The sequence below is a fragment of the Ranitomeya imitator genome, chromosome 7 (genome assembly GCF_032444005.1).
Source record: "Ranitomeya imitator isolate aRanImi1 chromosome 7, aRanImi1.pri, whole genome shotgun sequence".
Lineage (NCBI taxonomy): Eukaryota > Metazoa > Chordata > Amphibia > Anura > Dendrobatidae > Ranitomeya > Ranitomeya imitator.
The window spans coordinates 220,772,176-220,797,559 of NC_091288.1; the positions used below are offsets into that span (position 1 = coordinate 220,772,176).

Here is a 25,384-nt window from a genome sequence, read left to right on the forward strand (position 1 = left end):
CTCTGGGGTATAATACAGGATGTAACTCCGGATCAGTAATGTAATATATGTACACAGTGACTGCACCAGCAGAATAGTGAGTGCAGCTCTGGAGTATAATATAGGATGTAACTCAGGATCAGTAATGTAATGTATGTACACAGTGACTGCACCAGCAGAATAGTGAGTGCAGTTCTGGAGTATAATACAGGATGTAACTCAGGATCAGTAATGTTATGTATGTACACAGTGACTGCACCAGCAGAATAGTGAGTGCAGCTCTGGAGTATAATACAGGATGTAACTCAGGATCAGTAATGTAATGTATGTACACAGTGACTGCACCAGCAGAATAGTGAGTGCAGCTCTGGGGTATAATACAGGATGTAACTCAGGATCAGTAATGTAATATATGTACACAGTGACAGCACCAGCAGAATAGTGAGTGCAGCTCTGGGGTATAATACAGGATGTAACTCAGGATCAGTAATGTAATATATGTACACAGTGACAGCACCAGCAGAATAGTGAGTGCAGCTCTGGGGTATAATACAGGATGTAACTCAGGATCAGTAATGTAATGTATGTACACTGTGACTGCACCAGCAGAATAGTGAGTGCAGCTCTGGGGTATAATACAGGATGTAACTCAGGATCAGTAATGTAATGTATGTGCACAGTGACTGCACCAGCAGAATAGTGAGTGCAGCTCTGGCGTATAATACAGGATGTAACTCAGGATCAGTAATGTAATGTATGTACACAGTGACAGCACCAGCAGAATAGTGAGTGCAGCTCTGGAGTATAATACAGTATGTAACTCAGGATCAGTAATGTAATGTATGTACACAGTGACTGCACCAGCAGAATATTGAGTGCAGCTCTGGCGTATAATACAGGATGTAACTCAGGATCAGTAATGTAATATATGTACACAGTGACTGCACCAGCAGAATAGTGAGTGCAGCTCTGGGGTATAATACATGATGTAACTCAGGATCAGTAATGTAATGTATGTGCACAGTGACTGCACCAGCAGAATAGTGAGTGCAGCTCTGGCGTATAATACAGGATGTAACTCAGGATCAGTAATGTAATGTATGTACACAGTGACAGCACCAGCAGAATAGTGAGTGCAGCTCTGGGGTATAATACAGGATGTAACTCAGGATCAGTAATGTAATATATGTACACAGTGACAGCACCAGCAGAATAGTGAGTGCAGCTCTGGGGTATAATACAGGATGTAACTCAGGATCAGTAATGTAATGTATGTACACTGTGACTGCACCAGCAGAATAGTGAGTGCAGCTCTGGGGTATAATACAGGATGTAACTCAGGATCAGTAATGTAATGTATGTACACAGTGACTGCACCAGCAGAATAGTGAGTGCAGCTATGTCGTATAATACAGGATGTAACTCAGGATCAGTAATGTAATGTATGTACACAGTGACAGCACCAGCAGAATAGTGAGTGCAGCTCTGGCGTATAATACAGGATGTAACTCAGGATCAGTAATGTAATGTATGTACACAGTGACAGCACCAGCAGAATAGTGACTGCAGCTCTGGAGTATAATACAGGAGGTAACTCAGGATCAGTAATGTATGTACACAGTGACTGCACCAGCAGAATAGTGAGTGCAGCTCTGGGGTATAATACAGGATGTAACTCAGGATCAGTAATGTAATGTATGTACACAGTGACTGCACCAGCAGAATAGTGAGTGCAGCTCTGGGGTATAATACAGGATGTAACTCAGGATCAGTAATGTAATGTATGTACACAGTGACTGCTCCAGCATAATAGTGAGTGCAGCTCTGGGGTATAATAAAGGATGTAACTCAGGATCAGTAATGTAATGTATGTACACAGTGACTGCACCAGCAGAATAGTGAGTGCAGCTCTGGGGTATAATACAGGATGTAACTCAGGATCAGTAATGTAATGTATGTACACAGTGACTGCACCAGCAGAATAGTGAGTGCAGCTCTGGGGTATAATACAGGATGTAACTCAGGATCAGTAATGTAATGTATGTACACAGTGACTGCACCAGCAGAATAGTAAGTGCAGCTCTGGGGTATAATACAGGACGTAACTCAGGATCAGTAATGTAATGTATGTACACAGTGACTGCACCAGCAGAATAGTGAGTGCAGCTTTGGGGTATAATACAGGATGTAACTCAGGATCAGTAATGTAATGTATGTACCCAGTGACTGCACCAGCAGAATAGTGAGTGCAGCTCTGGGGTATAATACAGGAGGTAACTCAGGATCAGTAATGTAATGTATGTACACAGTGACTGCACCAGCAGAATAGTGAGCGCAGCTCTGGGGTATAATACAGGATGTAACTCAGGATCAGTAATGTAATGTATGTACACAGTGACTCTTTGGTTTGTTTATCTCAGTTGTATGAGCTGTACGTGTTTGTGTGACTTCAGTTATTGATATTGGTGTCTGTTTGTTTCTTTAGATAAACTTCTCTTTGTTTTTTTACCTAGGGCACAATTTTTGTGTATCTTCTTTACTTATATGTGACCAGTAGATGTCAGTGTTCTCTGCATTTAGTGTGTCCATTTAGCTTTCATGCACCAGTCTTCAGGCGCTTTCACACTGAGCTCGCACTCGTTCTTTGGTCTCATTCCTTGATTTTATTCTTTGGTCTCATTCCTTGATCTCGTTCCTTGGTCTTGTTCCTTGGTCTTGTTCCTTGGTCTTGTTCCTTGGTCTCGTTCCTTGGTCTCGTTCCTTGGTCTCGTTCCTTGGTCTCGTTCCTTGGTCTCGTTCCTTGGTCTCGTTCCTTGGTCTCGTTCCTTGGTCTCGTTCATTGATTTTATTCTTTGGTCTCGTTCTTTGGTCTCGTTCCTTGGTCTCGTTCCTTGGTCTCGTTCCTTGGTCTCGTTCCTTGGTCTCGTTCATTGATTTTATTCTTTGGTCTCGTTCTTTGGTCTCGTTCCTTGGTTTCGTTCCTTGGTCTCGTTCCTTGGTCTCGTTCCTTGGTCTCGTTCATTGATTTTATTCTTTGGTCTCGTTCTTTGGTCTCGTTCCTTGGTCTCGTTCCTTGGTCTCGTTCCTTGGTCTCGTTCATTGATTTTATTCTTTGGTCTCGTTCTTTGGTCTCGTTCCTTGGTCTTGTTCCTTGGTCTCGTTCCTTGGTCTCGTTCCTTGGTCTCGTTCCTTGGTCTCGTTCCTTGGTCTCGTTCATTGATTTTATTCTTTGGTCTCGTTCTTTGGTCTCGTTCCTTGGTCTCGTTCCTTGGTCTCGTTCCTTGGTCTCGTTCATTGATTTTATTCTTTGGTCTCGTTCCTTGGTCTCGTTCCTTGGTCTCGTTCCTTGGTCTCGTTCCTTGGTCTCGTTCCTTGGTCTCGTTCCTTGGTCTCGTTCCTTGGTCTCGTTCCTTGGTCTCGTTCCTTGGTCTCGTTCCTTGGTCTCGTTCCTTGGTCTCGTTCATTGATTTTATTCTTTGGTCTCGTTCTTTGGTCTCGTTCCTTGGTCTCGTTCCTTGGTCTCGTTCCTTGGTCTCTGTCTTTGGTCTCATTCCTTGGTCTCGTTCCTTGGTCTCGTTCTTTGGTCTCGTTCCTTGGTCTCGTTCCTTGGTCTCGTTCCTTGGTCTCGTTCCTTGGTCTCGTTCCTTGGTCTCGTTCCTTGGTCTCGTTCCTTGGTCTCTGTCCTTGGTCTCATTCCTTGGTCTCTGTCCTTGGTCTCGTTCCTTGGTCTCTGTCCTTGGTCTCTGTCCTTGGTCTCGTTCCTTGGTCTCGTTCCTTGGTCTCTGTCCTTGGTCTCATTCTTTGGTCTCATTCTTTGGTCTCATTCCTTGGTCTTACCGGAGCTTATGTCCGACCTCTCACACAAAATGGGATTCGGGTGTTTTTTGCCTTAGGGCAGGGGTCCCCAACTCCAGTCCTCAAGGCCCACCAACAGGTCATGTTTTCAGGATTTCCTTTGCATTGCACAGGTGATGCAATTATTACCTGGGCAAGACTAAGGAAATCCTGAAAACATGACATGTTGGTGGGCCTTGAGGACTGGAGTTGGGGACCCCTGCCTTAGGGACCCCAGGTTGTTATGGTGCTGACAGTGACCGTGTGCTCTGTCGTGCATCATTTTCAGGCATGTACGCCTACTGGAGGTGGACACATAGATAAAGTAAGTGCCAGAACACAGAGTGAAAAAACCCTAAGAATTAAAGAATAATTTACAGTGATTCGCACTGTGTTTAAAACATTTTTGCATTTTTCCTCACTTGCCAACATCTTGTTGTCAATTGTAATTTTATTTTTATTTAGCCAAAATCAGATGTAAACTAATTAATAAATGTTTAGGTTTCTCTTTTACACATGGACATCAGTGAGAAAAGTGATAAATTGTTTTAGAAGTCTGTTCCTTTTCTATCTTTACTGTTTCTCTTTATCCTGACCTTCACCACTTCCTTTTTTTCTTCTCGCTTTTTTCATACTTTCTTTGTCTTTTATCACTGTCCTAGTTCTTCTTAACACTTGGTCTTTCTTCTTGTTCTCTATCTCTTGCTTTGTTCTTCTTCACTTTTTAATTTTTATTTATTTTCTTCTTGCATTTTATCACTTTGTTCTTGATTTGTATTCAGCCATTGTTCCTTTTCTTTTGCATCGTACCTCGTTGTTCCTCCTCTTCTGCGTCACGCCCCATCATCCCTCTTCTGCTTTGTGCCCCATCGTCCCTCCTCTTCAGTGTCGCGCCCCGTCGTCCCTCCTCTTCAGCATCGCGCCCCGTCATCCCTCCTCTTCCTTGCCGCGCCCAGTCGTCCCACCTCTTCTGCATCATACCTCGTTGTACTCCCTCTTCTGCTTCACACCTCCTCACTCCTCCCCTTCTGCATCGCACCCCCTTTTCTGCATCATTCCTTGTCATACCTTCTCTTCTCCTTCATACCTAGTCTTTACTCCTCTTCGTATCTTGTTGTACCTCCTCTGCTGCGTCGTGCCTCCTTGTTACTCTTTTTCTGCATCATGCTTCATTCGTTACTCTTCTTCTGCATCATGCTTCATCGTTACTCTTCTTCTGCATCATGCTTCATCGTTACTCTTCTTCTGCATTATGCTTCATCGTTACTCTTCTTCTGCATTATGCTTCATCGTTACTCTTCTTCTGCATTATGCTTCATCGTTACTCTTCTTCTGCATTATGCTTCATCGTTACTCTTCTTCTGCATTATGCTTCATCATTACTCTTCTTCTGCATTATGCTTCATCATTACTCCTCTTCTGCATCATTCCTTCTCTTCTCTGTCGTATATTGTTGAACCTCCTCTTCTGCATCATGCCTCTACATTCCTCCTCTTCTGTGTCATGCCTCCTGGTGCCTCTTCTTCTGCATCATGCTTCGTTACTCCTCTTCTGCATCATTCCTTCCCTTCTCTGTCGTATATTGTTGTACCACTTCTTCTGCATCATACCTCATCATTCCTCCTCTTCTCCTTCGTATCTCGTTGTACCTCCTCTTGTTGTGTCTCATCGCTCTTCCTCTGCTGCGCCATGCCTCCTCGTTCTTCTTCTGCGTCATGCCTCCTTGTTCCTCTTCTTCTGCATCATGCCTTTTCATTCCTCCTCTTCTGTGTCATGCCTAATCGTTTCTCCTCTTCTGCGTCATGCCTCCTCGTTCCTCTTCTTCTGTGTCATGCCTGATTGTTCCTCCTCTTCGGCATCATGCCTCATCGTTCTTCCTCTTCTGCATTGTACCTCGTCATTCCTCCTCTTCTCCGTCGTATCTCTTTGTATCTCCTCTTCTGCATCGCACCTCCTTGCTCCTCCTCTACTGCGTCATGCCTCCTCGTCTTTCCTCTTCTGCATTGTACCTCATCATTTCTCCTCTTCTCCGTCATATCTTGTTGTTCCTTCTCTTCTGTAATGTACCTCCTCACTCCTCCCATTCTGCGTCGTACCTTCTCCTGCATTGTACCTCATTGCTCCTGTTCTCCATTGTATCTTGTTGTACCTCCTCTTCTGCATCGTACCTCTTCATTCCTCCTCTTCTGTCATGCCTCATCGTTGCTCTTCTTCTGCTTCATACCCGTTCTGCATCGTACCTTGTCGTTCCTCCTCTTCTACATCATACCCTTCTTCTGCATCGTACCTCATCATTCCTCCTCTTCTCCGTCGTATCTCGTTGTATCCCCTCTTCTGCATCATACCTACTCATTCCCCCTCTACTGCATCATGCCTCCTCATTTGCGTCATACCTCCTCATTCCTCCTCTTTTGCATTGTACCTCCTTGTTCCTCCTCTTCTGCTTCGTGTCTCATCGTTGCTTCTCTTCTGCGCCATGCTTCATTGTACCTCCTCTTCTGCATTGTACCTCCTCATTCCTCCTCTTCTTTGTCATACCTCCTCATTCCTCCTCTTCTGCTTCGTGCCTCATCGTTGCTTCTCTTCTGCGCCATGCCTCATTGTACCTCCTCTTCTGCATTGTACCTCCTCATTCCTCCTCTTCTTTGTCGTACCTCCTCATTCCTCCTCTTCTGTGTCGTGCATCATTGTTGCTCCTCTTCTGCATCATACCTCCTCATTCCTCCTCTTCTGCTTCGTGCCTCATCGTTGCTTCTCTTCTGCGCCATGCCTCATTGTACCTCCTCTTCTGCATTGTACCTCCTCATTCCTCCTCTTCTTTGTCGTACCTCCTCATTCCTCCTCTTCTGTGTCGTGCATCATTGTTGCTCCTCTTCTGCATCATACCTCCTCGTTCCTCCTCTTCCTGCATCCTTCGTCTTTCACTTTGTTGTTTGCCTCTCTTTAACAACCCAAAATCTTGTCTCCTCTTCTCTTAAAATCCCCAAACTTTATTTTATATTTTCCCATCTGTAGAATGTGGAAAACCTCAAGTCTCCAATCGAATCATGGGTGGACAGAACGCCCAGGCCGGTGAGTGGCCGTGGCAAGTGAGCTTACGGTTGAACGGTCGTCACTTTTGTGGAGGGTCTCTCATCAGTACGACGTGGGTCGTGTCAGCGGCGCACTGTATAACAAGGTTACGTCCTTCTCTTCTTATTCTGCACCAATGTTGGTCTCAACATTTCTCCTAATCATTGTATTGTTGGTCTTTTTCTAGTGCAGTGACGACCTCCTCGCTCACCGTCCATCTTGGTTCATATAAAATCTCTTTGCCAAATTCCAATGAAATCTCTGTTAATGTGAAGAAAATCATGAGGAATCCTAGTTTTAGTGACATAGGATCATTAGGTGACATCAGCCTGATCGAGCTGGCGAACAACGTGAACTTCACATCTTACATCCTCCCCGTCTGCCTCCCTACAGCCAATGTAACCTTTCCCATGGGCCTCATGTGTTGGATCACCGGCTGGGGAGACACGCGATCTGGTGGTAGGTATTCATATTCTGATGTGAAGGGCGTCGTGTTCTTCCTGTCATGAGTGTTACAGACAGAGGGAATCTTGCTGGTTGCGACTCCGGTGAGGTGTGCAGCTTTACGGTTACACTCCGATTAGATACAGCAAGGAGACAACTATTGTAGCGAGACAATCCATTAACTGTCCACTTCTCACTGATGACCTGGAGTCAAGTAGTGCCTTCCTGGCATAGCCTGTCTCCATGCTTGGTGCTTGTCCATGGCACTTAGGTGATTGCAACCACAGCACCCTGGATAGAGTCTTATGTTCTAGCTACATGCTACACTTTGCCGTCTAGTCTCCACTCGTTCTTCACAATCTGGTACACACATTCTACCCCAGAAGACCAGACTCCGATCTGACTCGGCCTTGTCTCTCTCAAGGGCTGGCATGATTTCTCTCCAAGTTCTCCGTCACACACCGGCATGTGACCACTTCTCATGGAGCTTGTGTGCTGAACACAGGCGTGTGCCCAGTAGGGTTTCTAGCATCAACCTTGGCTCTTTGTAAGGTCTGACTTATTTGTCCCACGGTAGATACAGCACAATGTCCTTGCCTTCCTCAACATCATCACAAGATTACAAAGATGGCGCTGCCCATGACAAACCTCACGTGGAACCGCAGCTGGGACAGAAGTGCCCTCTATCTGTCCCTGAACGATGACCATGAGGTTATGTTCCAAATAAGTCACCCCAGCTGAATCCTTTCCACATTTGCAAAAACTCACAAACAAGGAAAACTCTTCACCTGCATTATCTGAAGGCGTCCACTCATGATAAATGTAACCATACGATGACTTGTAATGTTTCCCTTGGAGATGTGACTCAAGTCATAAAATGTTATATAGAAAAACTCTAACATATGAGCAAATTGTGCCGCCGCACAGGGGCCGAGAACGTGGAGAAGCCTCGTGGCCACAGGTAGCGTCTTAGGTTAGCTTGTGATGAGGTCTCTTCTCCAAACGAACCCAATGAATCTCACGTTGAGTTGGCGTTCCTCTGCCCGAGCTGTGCTGAGGATGTCACATTCTGGAGGCCTCCTAGACTCTGTCCTGAGAGAGGGGTGTGAAGCATTGTGGTCTTTGTGTCTGGTTCCCAGGATCACACAAGGTAGATTTTCCACCCAGATTTCCTGCCTGACTCTTATTGCTGCAGTATTTAAAAACTGGATGAGAATTTACCATATTTTACTGAGCGAAGAGATCGATGACTGGAGACGGATATCGTGGTCGAAAGAATAGAAGGAACAAGACGAAGCGGAAGACCAAGAACCGATGGCTGGATAAAGTCACGATGTCGTCGGAGAAGACCCTGGTGGACGTATCTAGGCTGCACGACATCGATCTTCCTACAGATCGTTCCTCCATCAAGTCTCCATGGCTGGAGACAAAGCTGAAGGCTGTTAAATAATAACAACGGTGCAAAAAAAAAAAAAATAAGATGAAATCTGCACTGAGAAGTTGATCCCTCTGAAATTCACTCTTAGCAATAAAATCTGTGGAAAGTTTGCGACAAATCCTCCTGTAAGTGTCGCAGATGTTGCTGCTGATTTGTCCCAGATTTTGACTCATGTCGTGCGGATGTTTCCTAAAATGTCCTGGATGATAATTATGGGATGAGCCATGAATGAATGTGTGAGATCTTTTCTTGCAGTGAGTCTCCCAAGTCCCATGACTTTGCAGGAAGTGTCGCTGCCTCTGATCGATACCCAGACCTGCGATGAACTCTATCACATCTCGTCTACGACCAGCAACTCAACTCCAATTATCCTGGAGGACATGATCTGCGCAGGGTACAAAATAGGGGGCACAGACTCGTGTCAGGTAGGTGTCCTTATGTCAGATATCGGTCCCATGCGATATAAGATGATACTGGATACAATGATGAGTGAATCTGCCGAAATCCGAATTTGGCCAGGAAATGTGATTTGCATTCAAGTGATTCAACGCAACTTGAATGTTCCATATTCTGCCTCTGGGGTTTGGAGAGAATAAATGTAGGGTAGCAAAAAATACTCCCTGCGCCGTCCACCTGTCCTGCCGCCCACCTGTCCTGCCGCCCACCTGTCCTGCCGCCCACCTGTCCTGCCGCCCACCTGTCCTGCCGCCCACTTGTCCTGCCGCCCACCTGTCCTACCGCCCCGGCCTGCCGCCTATCTGTCCTGCCCGACCACCTGGCCTGCCACCCACCTGTCTTGCGCCCACCTGTCTTGCGCCCACCTGTCTTGCGCCCACCTGTCCTGCTGCCCACTTTTCCTGCCGCCCATCTGTCCTGTCACCCACCTTTCTTGCCGCCCACCTGTCCTGCCGGCCACCCACCTGCCCTGCCGCTCCAGCCACTCTTTCAGCCATGCGTCTCCCTCCGGCCTCATCTTTCCATCAGTGCACAACGTCCTCTTCCATGTCAACATGTCATGGCGTAAGGATGTGCAATGCCCGAGGTACTGACTGTAGGAGGAACACGTGACGTCAGAGCTCGGCTCTGCATGGAAGTTACCGCACAAAGTGAAGATGCTGGAAGAGGGCGCTGCACATTGAGGAGGACAGACGCAGGCATACAGCGACGGACGAGATGAGCAGTCAAGTGTGAGTATTTTATTCTCCTTTCCCAGCCCTCTAAAAATCTGCAAAGTAAAGTCCAGCCGGGGCCATTTCATTAAATTCTCATGAAATGAATCACAAAAAATTTTGAAAAGGGAAAATCTCAATTTTTTGGAAAACTTAAAGCGACTCTGTCACCCCCCTCCAGCCGTTAGAAACTAAAAGAGCCACCTTGTGCAGCAGTAATGCCGCTCTTTTAGCTATTGGTGCAGTCAAAGCAGTAATAATGCGTTTTATAATTTCGCAAAAATACCTGTCTTTAGTCCCGGAGGCAGGTCTTAACCCCCCTGCTGCACACGCCACACTGCCGTCACTCAAGGCTTCTTCGGCGTCGGGCGCCGCCCCCTCCGCGCTGTTTTCAAATCAAATCCGGCGCCTGCGCTGTTTTGTTCTGCCAGGGGCAGGCGCAGGGAGCGCTGCCCGTCTGACCTCACATGTAGTCTTGCAGACTGCGCCTGTGCGGCCGCCCTGCCTGTGAATCCCAGCCCCGCACTCTGCATAATGCATAACACACTACGGGGCTGGGATTCACAAGGTGGGTGGCCACACAGCATGGAGGTTTTTGGTTCTTTCATAGGCACCATGTAGAATCCCCTTAGGGTAACCCCTCTCCAAAAAAACCCTGTTCAAGAAATGTGTCTCTCTCCGAAAATCTTCATTCCTTGTACAATTTTTTCCCGTGCGCCAATATTGTCCATATTTTATCCACTCGGAAGATGGCCGCTGGATAATCCAAGTAACTGTTCACTTTCTTGAAATGAGTCAATGTATAAATTTCTCCATCGTCATTTCTTGAAATGATCAAATCGAGGAATTCAATGCAATTATTTGAGAAGGTGGATGTGAATTCCAGCCTCCGTGAGTTCTTATTCAGATCATTTATGAAGGATTGAGCCTCACCTTGGGTTCCTGTCCAGATGAATAATAAATAATCTATAAATCTCCTGTAAAAGAAGATGTGACCCCCCCGGGAAGGAGAGATCACCCAATGTGTAGAGAATCAAAAGGCCCCATTGAGAGATTGGCATTACTGGGCACGATCTCGTCCCCATGGCACAGCACTGGTCGGCCGACAGGTCAAACCCTCAAAGGAGAATATGTCATGCTCAGGTCTAAACTCAATACTCGAAAAAGAAACTCTCACTGGTGGTCTGTAATGGGGTTATCCCGGTGAAGGTAGGACTCCACCGTAGTCAGGCCTAGTTGATGGTCAACGGTAGAATATAAAGAGCTGACATCTATGGTAAAGAGAATACATTGAGGAATGGGTGGGAGTCTTTTCAGTTCCATGATCAGAGGTGATGAACCCCGTATATGAGAGTCAAGTTGTTACTTATTCTGGTGGAACAGATCAATATAATGGGACAAATTTGTCGTAATGCATTTTACCCCTGAAATGATAGGGCACCCAAGGGATGAATTATACTTTCCATGAAGTTGGGGAAATGTCTTAATTTCTTTAGTAAAAGATAATGAAAAGATAATGAAAAATGTTCAATCTAAAAAGTCCCATTACTTCCAGTTATATCTCTGGAAGGAAGGGGCCGTGTGACCCCTCCAATCACTGCTCACCGTCCCCTGAATTACAGCGGGTCTATAGGAGTGGGAATTCCAAATGTGCTAAAACTTGGCTGCAAGAGCGTTCAATCTAAAGTAACTGGGAGGTTTCCCCATCAACCAGTTCTTGGATTGCAACATATCATTTGTCCTCTATTGGAGAGTGGCGGTGGTCTCCAGTGTGGGGGGACGCACAATCCACCCGGGTCGCAGCAGAATAAATGCATAGATGCCACATAAGAAATGGAATAACAAACCAGAGCTAGCCAACATTATTAATAAATTATCAAAATATTCTGAGAGTTCACGTCTCACTATCTGAGAGCAAATACCGGAGACCACCCAGACCAAGGACTAAACAACGGGGGAACCCTCCGGAGTTTTATATCAGCTGCTTCCTGTCCAGGACTGAACCTCAGTATTGAGCGCACCCATTCATCCTAACCACAGCCACCCTGACGACAACCGGCCTCTGACCACAGCCTCTCTGACCACAGCCGGCCTGACCCCAGCCTCCCTGACCCCAGCCTCCCTGACCCCAGCCTCCCTGACCACAGCCTCCCTGACCACAGCCGACCTGATGACAGCTGGCCTCTGACCACAGTTGGCATGACCACAACCGGCATGACCCCAGCCTCCCTGACCACAGCCTCCCTGACCACAGCCTCCCTGACCACAGCCTGCCTGACCACAGCCACCCTGACCACAGCCGGCTTGACCACAGCCACCCTGACCACAGCCTCCCTGACCACAGCCTCCCTGACCACAGCCTGCCTGACCACAGCCACCCTGACCACAGCCGGCTTGACCACAGCCACCCTGACCACAGCCTCCCTGACCACAGCCTCCCTGACCACAGCCTGCCTGACCACAGCCACCCTGACCACAGCCACCCTGACCACAGCCACCCTGACCCCAGCCTCCCTGACCACAGCCTCCCTGACCACAGCCTGCCTGACCACAGCCACCCTGACCACAGCCGGCCTGACAGTATCCAGCCTCTGACCACAGCCAACCTGACGACAGCCGCCCTTACCACAGTCACCCTGACGACAGCTGCCCTGGCAACATCCTGCCTTTCTATTGTCTCATCTCACTCTGTATCATGGCTCCTGTGCTCGGAGTTTGGGGCAGGCGGAAGGTGCAGCAGTGCTTTAAGACTGCCATCTATCTGCTCGAAGCACCATTATGCCGGCACGTTCCCGCTCCCATGCTTCTGTCCTTTGTGACCTCCACGTGGAGATGTCTCATGTTTTGGTTGTCTTTCCTTAAAGTGACAGGATACAGTTTAGAGAAGTTATAGGGTAAGTTAGTCAGTGTGAGATGCTGGATGAGGTCGGGCCCTGGTCAGAGAAGCCACCATCAAGACACTGATTTGTAATGGAGTTGTGGACAGTGGTGTCCATATTGACCACTATGACTGGGAGACCAGTTGTGCCCGGGTCCTATGGGACCTCTGATAAGGTTGGATATATCAGGGTGTGCTGTGTTATCTGACCATCTTTCTGTTTCCCTTTCTCCAGGGTGACTCGGGTGGCCCCTTGGTGTGTTCGCAGGAAGGACAATGGTTTTTGGCCGGGTTGGTGAGTTGGGGAGAAGGATGTGGCCTGTTGAATCGTCCTGGCGTCTACACCAAAGTGACTTCCCATATAGACTGGATTAATATGAACGCTGCAGACTCAGAAGAGAATACTTTGGATGTTACGTTCACCGGCGTGGTCAATAAAAATGCTTATCTGTACCCCACGAGCGTGACCACGAGCCTGACCACCAGCAGAGCTACGGGCCTCCTCTGTGTGTTTCCGCTCCTGTCTATCCTGGCCTCACTTTTCATATAATGCTAAGGGAAAGTGGAGAGCTGTCGAAGAGCCAAGAAGCAGAGACCACCCACCTACCCCCACACCAGCAATGATCCCAGTCAGCCTCATATTACTGGGAATCTAACAGATGAATACTTGTATAGAGTTTTTTTTATTTTCTGGGTTTTTTTTTTTACTCATGGGTTATTATATTAAAAGAAGCTGATATCTTGGCAGGTTTCTTTCTCGTCACTGAAAGTCACATTAGGTTGATAATTTGTTCTGGGCTCATCTCATTATTATCAAGGGCACCATGTGAGCACAATAATGATGGTAACAGATCACCTCCTCTTCCTCCCTGCAGAGGACACAAAGCATGCCTCTTACAATCTCCCATTGAAGTCAATCGGTGTTGTCACAGGTCACTTCTATCCTCTCATTGACTAATAACATCTGCACTAATAAGTGATCACCCACAGCAATCTACCATAGAACCCATTGTTACAGCTCACCTCCTCCCCCCCTTCTTGTAGAATGACTATTTCCCAGGTGACAGAGCGTGCTCGTAACACTTTCCTATAGAAGTCAATAGGTGATAGTCAAAGCTCTCCTCCTCCTCTATGTATAATGACCTCTGCACAGATCACAGAGTATACCTACAACATGTTCCTCTCCATTTGGTAGAATGACCTTTGCACGGGTCATAGAGCATGCCCACAGTGCCATCCCATTTAAGTCACTGGACAAAACTCGCCTCCTCCCCCTCTCTGCACAGTGATATCACAAAGCATGTCCACAACACTCTCCCATGGAAGTCACTGAACATTTCAGAACTACTGTTGTTTGTGGCCCCGTGCCATAAATGTTGACGACCGCAGCTCACATCTGCTTTACACGTTATCTATAATCAGTCCTAATAAAGGTTGAATGAATGGTTTCATTAGTCCTTATATATTGGCCTCCGGACAACTAATATGTATGGGGCATGTCAAAACAACAGTAAGGGCTGCGGCAAATCCTAGCACTGCAGGTCTGGATTAGAGGCACCTAACTAAGAACCAGGATGTGGGGTCACTGCTGGTGTCAGTCTGCCGGATATTGAGCAGAGTCCATCTTGCTGCTGGCGAGTGACCAGCCAAAATGTGAGCTATAGCTGAGAAAGAGATGTGCCAGGAGATCACTCACAATGTGCGGGGGCTTCTCACCCATGGAGGGGGTCACTCACAATGTGTGGAGGCTTCTCATCCATGGAGGGGATCACTCACAATGTGCGGGGGCTTCTCATCCATGGAGGGGTCACTCACAATGTGTGGGGGCTTCTCATCCATGGAGGGGTCACTCACAATGTGTGGGGGCTTCTCATCCATGGAGGGGATCACTCACAATGTGCGGGGGCTTCTCATCCATGGAGGGGGTCACTCACAATGTGTGGAGGCTTCTCATCCATGGAGGGGGTCACTCACAATGTGCGGGGGCTTCTCATCCATGGAGGGGGTCACTCACAATGTGCGGGGGCTTCTCATCCATGGAGGGGTCACTCACAATGTGCGGGGGCTTCTCATCCATGGGGGGTCACTCACAATGTGCGGGGGCTTCTCATCCATGGAGGGGGTCACTCACAATGTGTGAGGGCTTCTCATACATGGAGGGGTCACTCACAATGTGCGGGGGCTTCTCATCCATGGAGGTGATCACTCACAATGTGTGGAGGCTTCTCATCCATGGAGGGGATCACTCACAATGTGCGGAGGCTTCTCATCCATGGAGGTGATCACTCACAATGTGTGGAGGCTTCTCATCCATGGAGGGGGTCACTCACAATGTGCGGGGGCTTCTCATCCATGGAGGGGGTCACTCACAATGTGCGGGGGCTTCTCATCCATGGAGGGGTCACTCACAATGTGCGGGGGCTTCTCATCCATGGGGGTCACTCACAATGTGCGGGGGCTTCTCATCCATGGAGGGGGTCACTCACAATGTGTGAGGGCTTCTCATACATGGAGGGGTCACTCACAATGTGCGGGGGCTTCTCATCCATGGAGGTGATCACTCACAATGTGTGGAGGCTTCTCATCCATGGAGGGGATCACTCACAATGTGCGGAGGCTTCTCATCCATGGAGGTGATCACTCACAATGTGCGGAGGCTTCTCATCCATGGAGGGAATCACTCACAATGCGTGGGGGCTTCTCATCCATGGGTGGGGGGTCACTCACAATGTGTGGAGGCTTCTCATCCATGGAGGGGGTCACTCACAATGTGTCGAGGCTTCTCATCCATGGAGGGGATCACTCACAATGTGTGGGGACTTCTCATCCATGGAGGGATCACTCACAATGTGTGGAGGCTTCTCATCCATGGAGGGGATCACTCACAATGTGTGGAGGCTTCTCATACATGGAGGGGATCACTCACAATGTGTGGGGGCTTCTCATACATGGAGGGTTCACTCACAATGTGTGGAGGCTTCTCATCCATGGAGGGGATCACTCACAATGTGCGGAGGCTTCTCATCCATGGAGGTGATCACTCACAATGTGCGGAGGCTTCTCATCCATGGGTGGGGAGTCACTCACAATGTGTGGAGGCTTCTCATCCATGGAGGGGATCACTCACAATGTGTGGGGGCTTCTCATCCATGGAGGGGGTCGCTCACAATGTGTGGGGGCTTCTCATCCATGGGGGGGGTCGCTCACAATGTGCGGGGGCTTCTCATCCATGAGGGGGTCACTCACAATGTGCGGGGGCTTCTCATCCATGGAGGGGATCACTCACAATGTGCAGAGGCCTCTCATCCATGGAGGGGATCACTCACAATGTGTGGGGGCTTCTCATCCATGGAGGGGCTCACTCACAATGTGTGGAGGCTTCTCATCCATGGAGGGGGTCACTCACAATGTGTGGGGGCTTCTCATCCATGGAGGAGATCACTCACAATGTGTGGGGGCTTCTCATCCATGGAGGGGATCACTCACTATGTGTGGAGGCTTCTCATCCATGGAGGGGGTCACTCACAATGTGTGGGGGCTTCTCATCCATGGAGGGGTCACTCACAATGTGTGGAGGCTTCTCATCCATGGAGGGGATCACTCACAATGTGCGGGGGCTTCTCATCCATAGAGGGGGTCACTCACAATGTGTGGGGGCTTCTCATCCATTGCGGGGATTACTCACAATGTGTGGAGGCTTCTCATCCATGGAGGGGGTCACTCACAATGTGCGGGGGCTTCTCATCCATGGAGGGGGTCACTCACAATGTGCGGGGGCTTCTCATCCATGGAGGGGGTCACTCACAATGTGCGGGGGCTTCTCATCCATGGAGGGGGTCACTCACAATGTGCGAAGGCTTCTCATCCATGGAGGGGATCACTCACAATGTGTCGAGGCTTCTCATCCATGGAGGGGATCACTCACAATGTGTGGGGGCTTCTCATCCATTGCGGGGATCACTCACAATGTGTGGGGGCTTCTCATCCATGGAGGGGGTCACTCACAATGAGTGGGGGCCTCTCATCCATGGAGGGGATCACTCACAATGTGTGGGGGCTTCTCATCCATTGCGGGGATCACTCACAATGTGTGGGGGCTTCTCATCCATGGAGGGGTCACTCACAATGAGTGGGGGCCTCTCATCCATGGAGGGGATCACTCACAATGTGTGGGGGCTTCTCATCCATGGAGGGGCTCACTCACAATGTGTGGAGGCTTCTCATCCATGGAGGGGGTCACTCACAATGTGTGGGGGCTTCTCATCCATGGAGGAGATCACTCACAATGTGTGGGGGCTTCTCATCCATGGAGGGGATCACTCACTATGTGTGGAGGCTTCTCATCCATGGAGGGGGTCACTCACAATGTGTGGGGGCTTCTCATCCATGGAGGGGTCACTCACAATGTGTGGAGGCTTCTCATCCATGGAGGGGATCACTCACAATGTGCGGGGGCTTCTCATCCATAGAGGGGGTCACTCACAATGTGTGGGGGCTTCTCATCCATTGCGGGGATTACTCACAATGTGTGGAGGCTTCTCATCCATGGAGGGGGTCACTCACAATGTGCGGGGGCTTCTCATCCATGGAGGGGGTCACTCACAATGTGCGGGGGCTTCTCATCCATGGAGGGGGTCACTCACAATGTGCGGGGGCTTCTCATCCATGGAGGGGGTCACTCACAATGTGCGAAGGCTTCTCATCCATGGAGGGGATCACTCACAATGTGTCGAGGCTTCTCATCCATGGAGGGGATCACTCACAATGTGTGGGGGCTTCTCATCCATTGCGGGGATCACTCACAATGTGTGGGGGCTTCTCATCCATGGAGGGGGTCACTCACAATGAGTGGGGGCCTCTCATCCATGGAGGGGATCACTCACAATGTGTGGGGGCTTCTCATCCATTGCGGGGATCACTCACAATGTGTGGGGGCTTCTCATCCATGGAGGGGTCACTCACAATGAGTGGGGGCCTCTCATCCATGGAGGGGATCACTCACAATGTGTGGGGGCTTCTCATCCATGGAGGGGGTCACTCACAATGTGTGGAGGCTTCTCATCCATGGAGGGGATCACTCACAATGTGCGGGGGCTTCTCATCCATGGAGGGGGTCACTCACAATGTGTGGAGGCTTCTCATCCATGGAGGGGGTCACTCACAATGTGCGGGGGCTTCTCATCCATGGAGGGGGTCACTCACAATGTGCGGGGGCTTCTCATCCATGGAGGGGGTCACTCACAATGTGTGGAGGCTTCTCATCCATGGAGGGGATCACTCACAATGTGTCGAGGCTTCTCATCCATGGAGGGGATCACTCACAATGTGTCGAGGCTTCTCATCCATGGAGGGGATCACTCACAATGTGTGGAGGCTTCTCATCCATGGAGGGGATCACTCACAATGTGCGGGGGCTTCTCATCCATGGAGGGGGTCACTCACAATGTGTGGAGGCTTCTCATCCATGGAGGGGATGACTCACAATGTGTGGAGGCTTCTCATCCATGGAGGGGATCACTCACAATGTGTGGAGGCTTCTCATGGAGGGGATCACTCACAGTGTGTGGGGGCTTCTCATCCATGGAGGGGATCACTCACAATGTGTGGAGGCTTCTCATTTATGGAGGGGATCACTCACAATGTGTGGAGGCTTCTCATCCATGGAGGGGATCACTCACAATGTGTGGAGGCTTCTCATCCATGGAGGGATCACTCACAGTGTGTGGAGGCTTCTCATCCATGGAGGGGATCACTCACTGTGTGTGGGGGCTTCTCATCCATGGAGGGGATCACTCACAATGTGCGGGGGCTTCTCATCCATGGAGGGGGTCACTCACAATGTGTGGAGGCTTCTCATCCATGGAGGGGATGACTCACAATGTGTGGAGGCTTCTCATCCATGGAGGGGATCACTCACAATGTGTGGAGGCTTCTCATCCATGGAGGGGATCACTCACAATGTGTGGGGGCTTCTCATCCATGGAGGGGATCACTCACAATGTGTGGAGGCTTCTCATCCATGGAGGGGATCACTCACAATGTGTGGAGGCTTCTCATCCATGGAGGGATCACTCACAGTGTGTGGAGGCTTCTCATCCATGGAGGGGATCACTCACAATGTGTGGAGGCTTCTCATTTATGGAGGGGATCACTCACAATGTGTGGAGGCTTCTCATCCATGGAGGGGATCACTCACAATGTGTGGGGGCTTCTCATCCATGGAGGGGGTCACTCACAATGTGCGGGGTCTTCTCATCCATGGAGGGGATCACTCACAATGTGCGGAGGCTTCTCATCCATGGAGGGGATCACTCACAATGTGCGGGGTCTTCTCATCCATGGAGGGGATCACTCACAATGTGTGGAGGCTTCTCATCCATGGAGGGGATCACTCACAATGTCTGGAGCCTTCTCATCCATGGAGGGATCACTCACAGTGTGTGGGGGCTTCTCATCCATGGAGGGGATCACTCACTGTGTGCGGGGGCTTCTCATCCATGGTGGGGATCACTCACAATTATAACTAAGAACATGGTCTATACCAGCTGTACATATATAATTATATACCAGAGATATCGTAGAACGTGCTATACCTGCAATAACTCTACTTTTTCACTTTTCAGGGGGATTCGGGGGGGGGGGGGTTGGTTATTGCATGCCAAATTGTTAATTTCTGGTTTCTTGCTGGAATTGTAAGCTGGGGAGATGGATGTGCCAGGCCGGGAGAGCCAGGAGTCTACACCAAGGTCTCCAGCTGATCTCGCCGGAATATCTGAGAGAAATGTCAATGCGACAACCATCAATATCAATACAATCCGCACCAGGGAGCCAGCGACCGCCGCATGAAACTTCTCCTTCTTCATAAACATCCGCGGAGGGACCAACCGCGCCGGGCAGAGGCCTGACATGGACGTGGCGCAGTTACTGCTCCGCATTGCTCTGATCAGCACATTTCGCTTTGTAACAATGTAACAGATCTGTTCTGTCATGAAGGTTCTGGAACATTTGTGTCCTGAGGGCAGAACTGAGAGATAAGTGTGAAAGGTCCCCACCCTCCGTCCCGCAGGTCCTGTGCATGCGCTCACCGGTCCCTACTGGTCCATCCATGCCCAAGGTCCTGTCCTGGACACACTGGGAATGCCCCCTGGGTGGTGGGTGCCGCACACACGACAGGTTGTACACATTACTACAAATTGTGGCTGATGTGAAGGGCTGATTACATTTTTCTTTCTAACCCGTGTGCAGACTTTAATATTTTTTCTTTATTCCCTGGGGACCCCTTTAATCATAAACCCCCTGCAGTCCCTTTAATCACCCTGACAGCAACCTGTAAATCTCTCTGACTAATGAAGAATTCATGGTCTTGGTCAACTTTGATCCGGATGGCCTTGGGCCTTTTTAGCCTTCTTAAAGGGTTTTTTATAGGACTTATAAATTGATGGCGTATCCTTAGAATATTAGATTAGTGGGGTCCACCACGTGGCAGCCCCCCGATCAGCTGCATGTAGGCTGAGTATAGCACAGCGCCATATACCGAGCTGTGGCCGTTATTGGTACTGCAGCTTAGATCACATTATTGTTATTAGACATTTTTATAGCCCCATTTTTCCATGGCGCTTTACATGTGAAATTCACTTTAATGGAAGCTGAGCTGCAGTTCTGAGTACGGCCACTCCACAACGTGTGGCGCTGTGCTGTTCTGATTCCGTTCACTGTGTATTTCAGGCCGCAGCAGAAGATGATTATAGTTGATCGTGAGGTTGGACCCCACTGATCTGATATTGAGAGCCCACCCTTGAGAGCGATGTTGCACCGGACTGGGGATGAATACGGGGGGGTTGGATGAGTTCCCGTCATGGGAAACGACGGAGTTCAGTGAGTTATGTAACAGGCGGCAGTGAGATCACATTGTCCTTGTCATCACATCTCTTAGACTTATTTATATGAATATTTCTGGACTCGTTCCGTCCTCGATTGTTCCCTCTGAGTACCTTCATTATGTAACGCCTGTCTATAAGTTACTTATTGTTCTTCTTTGCTCCTTACACTAATCACTTCCATGTGAGTCCTGCCGTGTGTCCTGCCACCAGCATGTGCCACAGCTCTGACCTCACGTGGTCCTCACCTCCAGGAGATCCTGTCCTTCCGGGTCCCTATCAATGAGGCTTCTCACACAGAGGTCCGGGAGCAGCAAGAAGAAGAAGATCATTGTTCTTCCTGTGATCTGCGCCAATTACTCCTCTGTTATAGTGATACATTTACACTAATTGTCCCGGTACTTACCTACTGAGCCACCACACGGCTTCATCTTCTATCCTATCTGGAGAATATAAAGAGCTGATCCTTATGTAGGGGATGTGGCGGTACATTTTATACTCCACCCCCTTCTCCTGTGATAAAGTTCTTATAGCTGCTATGTGCCTAATATATATAATGTTATATTGCTAATACTTGTTATATAGGGAAAGCATAGTACTGAAGTTTGTCCATTAGATGGAGTACTTTAGAATAGTGTACATAGTACTAGATGGAATTCCACATAGTTAGGAACTAGTTAATGTAGGAGGGGTCAGCTGCAGCCAAGAGAAGGAGCATTTCCTGAATTAGGGAGAAGGCCAGGGTGCCCACACAGTCCACACAGGCTTAAGTGCCCAGGACAATAAGCAGCAACCACGCAACATTGTTTTACTAAAAGGAGAAAGCCCAGACATCCACAGCAACAGCAGAGGCCAGTACAGCAGCGGGAAAGGAGAAGCAAGACAGTACGGGGGCACCCGTAGCTCCAGGATGTGGCAGCTTATAGCTTGGGCTGATGCCCTCAGTATCGGGGCGAAACGGTTGCTGGGGGAACTCCCAGATGCAGTAAGCTTGGAACAGGAGGATGCTGGGTCACCACAAAGCACAGTACTGAAGGGCAGGTCATGTGCCAGGTGTCAACTAGCTTCGGAGATGGAAATTCTCTTGTCTGGGGTGAAACAGACTAAGGAAGGTCTAACCGTGGCAGAGAAGAAATGGGAGGATGCTGAGGAACTGTGCGGCACGGTCCGACCCTGGTGTGTGCTGTGTGACAGGAAGGAAGGCGCAGGGAAAGAGAAGATGTGCAATGTGAATGCTTTTGTAAATGCTGTGAAGAATCTAGATGTGCATAAAGCTAACAGTAAAGTTTATTTGAAAGTTGCAAAGGATTGTGTCTCGATCTTTATTACACCGACTGACGGGAACCTACAGCAAAACAGAGGTGACTCAGGCGGCACAGAAAGCAGAACCACAGGTACACAAAGTGATGGACAATGTTTTCATGTATTGGGAGGCCAGGGCGCAGGCACACAGGAGTGTTCGGCCATGACTATGGCCCTGGTCGTGTCTCTTATGCTTACTGTCTGTAAGGCAGAAAGAAAAGTCATAAAAGTTAAAGAGAGGGAACAGACACTGCAGATGCCGGTTATCACTGCCCACCACTAGGGGGCGACTGTGAAGGAGGGATCGAGGCAGTAACTGCGTATAGAGCGCGTCCTGCCCTCAGCTGTGTGTAGACAATGCTCTGTGAGCTAAACAGCCCGGACTCCATAATGATACATTGTAACAAACTAGAGCTTTGTGCAGATCCTCGTGTCTACAGCGTTGTCTTGACCACATTTGCCAAGTTTTTGAAGTTGGCATCCGAGGAGAGGTCCAGAAATGTGGCGTGCATAACGCCAAATACCAAGGAGTCCACGCTCCACCCTCTCCATGCCCAGTGTCTAACCCCTCACCACCTCACCTCCGAGACAGCGAGCCAGGCCAAACCTTCAGGAACTGCAGATTTCTTGAAGGCTTCAGAGGCACAATTGCCGAGTCTTCCGGGAGTCTGAGTTTTGCTCCTCTTTGCCCTGAGCCTCCTCTGTGGTCTACACTGGAGATTGGTTTCTACTCCTCAGCTGTATAATGTGATTGTCATTATTTGTCTCTGTAAAATAACGAATGATCACTGGTAACAATCAGACATCTTGGAAATGGCAAAGAACTGTAACAGAAACTGCTACGAAGTCTTTTTTTATTCCAGGTTTTTTGCTGAAATTTAATATAAACTTTTTAAAAAACTTGCACATTATAAATTACCGGTTGGGCCTTTTTATTATTTTTTATGTAACTATTTTGCTACATTAGCATTAAACCTTTTGCTAACCCAAGCCATAAACCTAGCCTAACCCTATCACTAACCCTAGACTGAAACCTAGCTCTAATTCTTATCCTAACGATGCCCTTTTCTCTAACTCTAGCCATAACCCTAAACCTAGCTTTAACCCTTAATCTAGGCCTAACCCTATCACTAACCCTAGCTCAAACCCTTTTCATATCACTATCCTTTTCTTTAACACTAGCCATAACCCTAAGCCTAGCCCTAAACCTAGCTTTAACTCTTATCATAGCACTATCCTTTTCTCCTATCCTAGCCATAATTCTAACCCTAGCCCTATCACTAACCCTAGCTCTAACCCTTACCCTAGCACTATCCATATCTCTAACCCTAGCCCTATCCCTATCACTAACCCTAGCTCTAATCTTTACCCTAGCACTATCCTTATCTCTAACCCTAGCCATAACCCTATCACTAACCCTAGCTCTAACCCTTACCCTAGCACTATCCTTATCTCTAACCCTAGCTCTAACCCTTACCCTAGCACTATCCTTATCTCTAATCCTAGCCATAACCCTAAGAGTATCCATAGACCTATCACTAATCCTAGCTCTAACCTTTACCCTAGCACTATTCTTATCTCTTACCCTAGCCCTATCCCTATCACTAACCCTAGCTCTAACCCTTACCCTAGCACTATCCTTATCTCTAATCCTAGCCATAACCCGAGTAGACCTATCACTAATCCTAGCTCTAACCTTTACCCTAGCACTATTCTTATCTCTTACCCTAGCCCTATCCCTATCACTAACCCTAGCTCTAACCCTTACCCTAGCACTATCCTTATCTCTAACCCTAGCCATAACCCTAAGAGTATCCATAGACCTATCACTAATCCTAGCCCTAAATCTAGCTTTAACCCTTATCCTATTATTAACCGTTTTTCTAACTGTATTCCTAATTACTAACACTAATAGAAGCCCTAACCTTTTCTCTAACCCTAGCCCTAAACCGAGCCTAACCTGATCCTTACCATTGATCCTAACCCTAGCCTTAACTTCTACAATAGCCATAACCATAGTTAGTGTTCGAAAAAGCTCAGTACCATATCAGCAACTCTTAGCTTTATCATCTCGGTCGCTGGCTGTTTATAAAGGGTTGTCTTCTCCTGATCAGCCCTTCCTAGATTATTTTCCCGGTGACTCTTTAGCTTTTCTATCATGGATAAGATGCTGGTGTTTATTCTGTCTCTGATTGTGACTATTTGTATTAGGATATATCTATGGATCTATAGAAATGTCTATTCACAGATCACTTGTTCCATGGCACAATACTGAGACCGGGGCTCATTATCCTCAGGACAATGTTCTCAGCAACCAATGTAAAGCCACTGTCTCTAGTTACCAGACTTTTCAGTATGGAGCTTTGTGTATCTGTGTCCACATATTCGCCTAGAACCACTAATATGCGGCCCTGATACAATTCACACACAAGAGGATCTCATCTGGCCAAGGTTCAGCCAAGTTGACCAAATAACAGATGGAACTCGATGATCTCAAATGGATTTGTCCTGAACTCATGGTCAGAAGAACGTCTCAGCTCTCATGAATCAAGGACAACTCAACAGAACATTTCCATCATGGCTGATGAAGATGTGAAAACAGAAGAAAACCTGCGGATCCTTATAGTGATCAAGGAATGGTGACTAGGCTGTAAACAAACATTTCTAGACATATGGGCCACCACCAATCAATGCTAATTACCAGCCATCTACTCACCACCAACCATACACTAGAAGATGATGAACCAGTGAACACTTGGTTGAGATAGTGGGAGAGTAAAACGTGAAGGGTCGGACACAGACAGAAGAAGCCCCTGTGCCAGAACAATATATGGGCCCTTTGCAGTCAAATTGCTCCTCATAACGCTCCATTCCACCTAATTTGGAGGTGGTGGTGGCCCCTCTACCTCTTTGGCCCCTGCTCGGCTGCCCAGGCTGCACCAATGGTCGGTCCGCCCCAGATTAGGACACCTTAGAGTATTCGATACAGACATTCCCATCAGTTTGCAGATAATATTGAGGAGGATGTCCATAATACTCATTTACTGAGGCCTCTCCCCCAGCTGTGGGACCTTGTTCCCCCCAGGAGAACCTCAATATCAGTGGTCAGGTACAGAGTGGCTCCATCTATGTGGTGGAGTGGACCATGGAGACAAGACTTGGTGTTTTCGTTGACTTGTTCCAGTCGCCACTCTGTGAGATACGTCCTCACTTTCTGCTGTTACTTTGTAAAGGAAAAGTCCTCGGGCGTCCGGCAGCGCCTTGTACAGTCGGTGATGATGGAGTTTCTGACTTTATTGTAGTCGTGCATGGCAGAAAGGTTTGCTCTTGAATCGGCCACTTTATTTCTGCGCGAGGCGATTAATTCCTCATTTGTTCTTCTAATTGTTGA

The 25,384-nt window shown here is 48.4% G+C and overlaps 1 protein-coding gene across 1 annotated transcript in view; it reads left to right on the forward strand.

Moving 5' to 3' along the window:
- LOC138646214 (transmembrane protease serine 9-like) overlaps positions 1 to 25,384 on the forward strand; it is a 50,434-nt gene that overhangs the window by 9,485 nt on the left and 15,565 nt on the right. Inside the window, exons 3-9 of the mRNA XM_069735677.1 lie at positions 6,829 to 6,991; positions 7,073 to 7,344; positions 9,023 to 9,192; positions 13,050 to 13,358; positions 20,946 to 21,063; positions 21,510 to 22,052; positions 24,518 to 24,632. Of these exons, the coding sequence (XP_069591778.1) occupies positions 6,829 to 6,991; positions 7,073 to 7,344; positions 9,023 to 9,192; positions 13,050 to 13,358; positions 20,946 to 21,063; positions 21,510 to 22,052; positions 24,518 to 24,632 (1,690 nt within the window). The remainder of the gene's footprint in view (positions 1 to 6,828; positions 6,992 to 7,072; positions 7,345 to 9,022; positions 9,193 to 13,049; positions 13,359 to 20,945; positions 21,064 to 21,509; positions 22,053 to 24,517; positions 24,633 to 25,384) is intronic.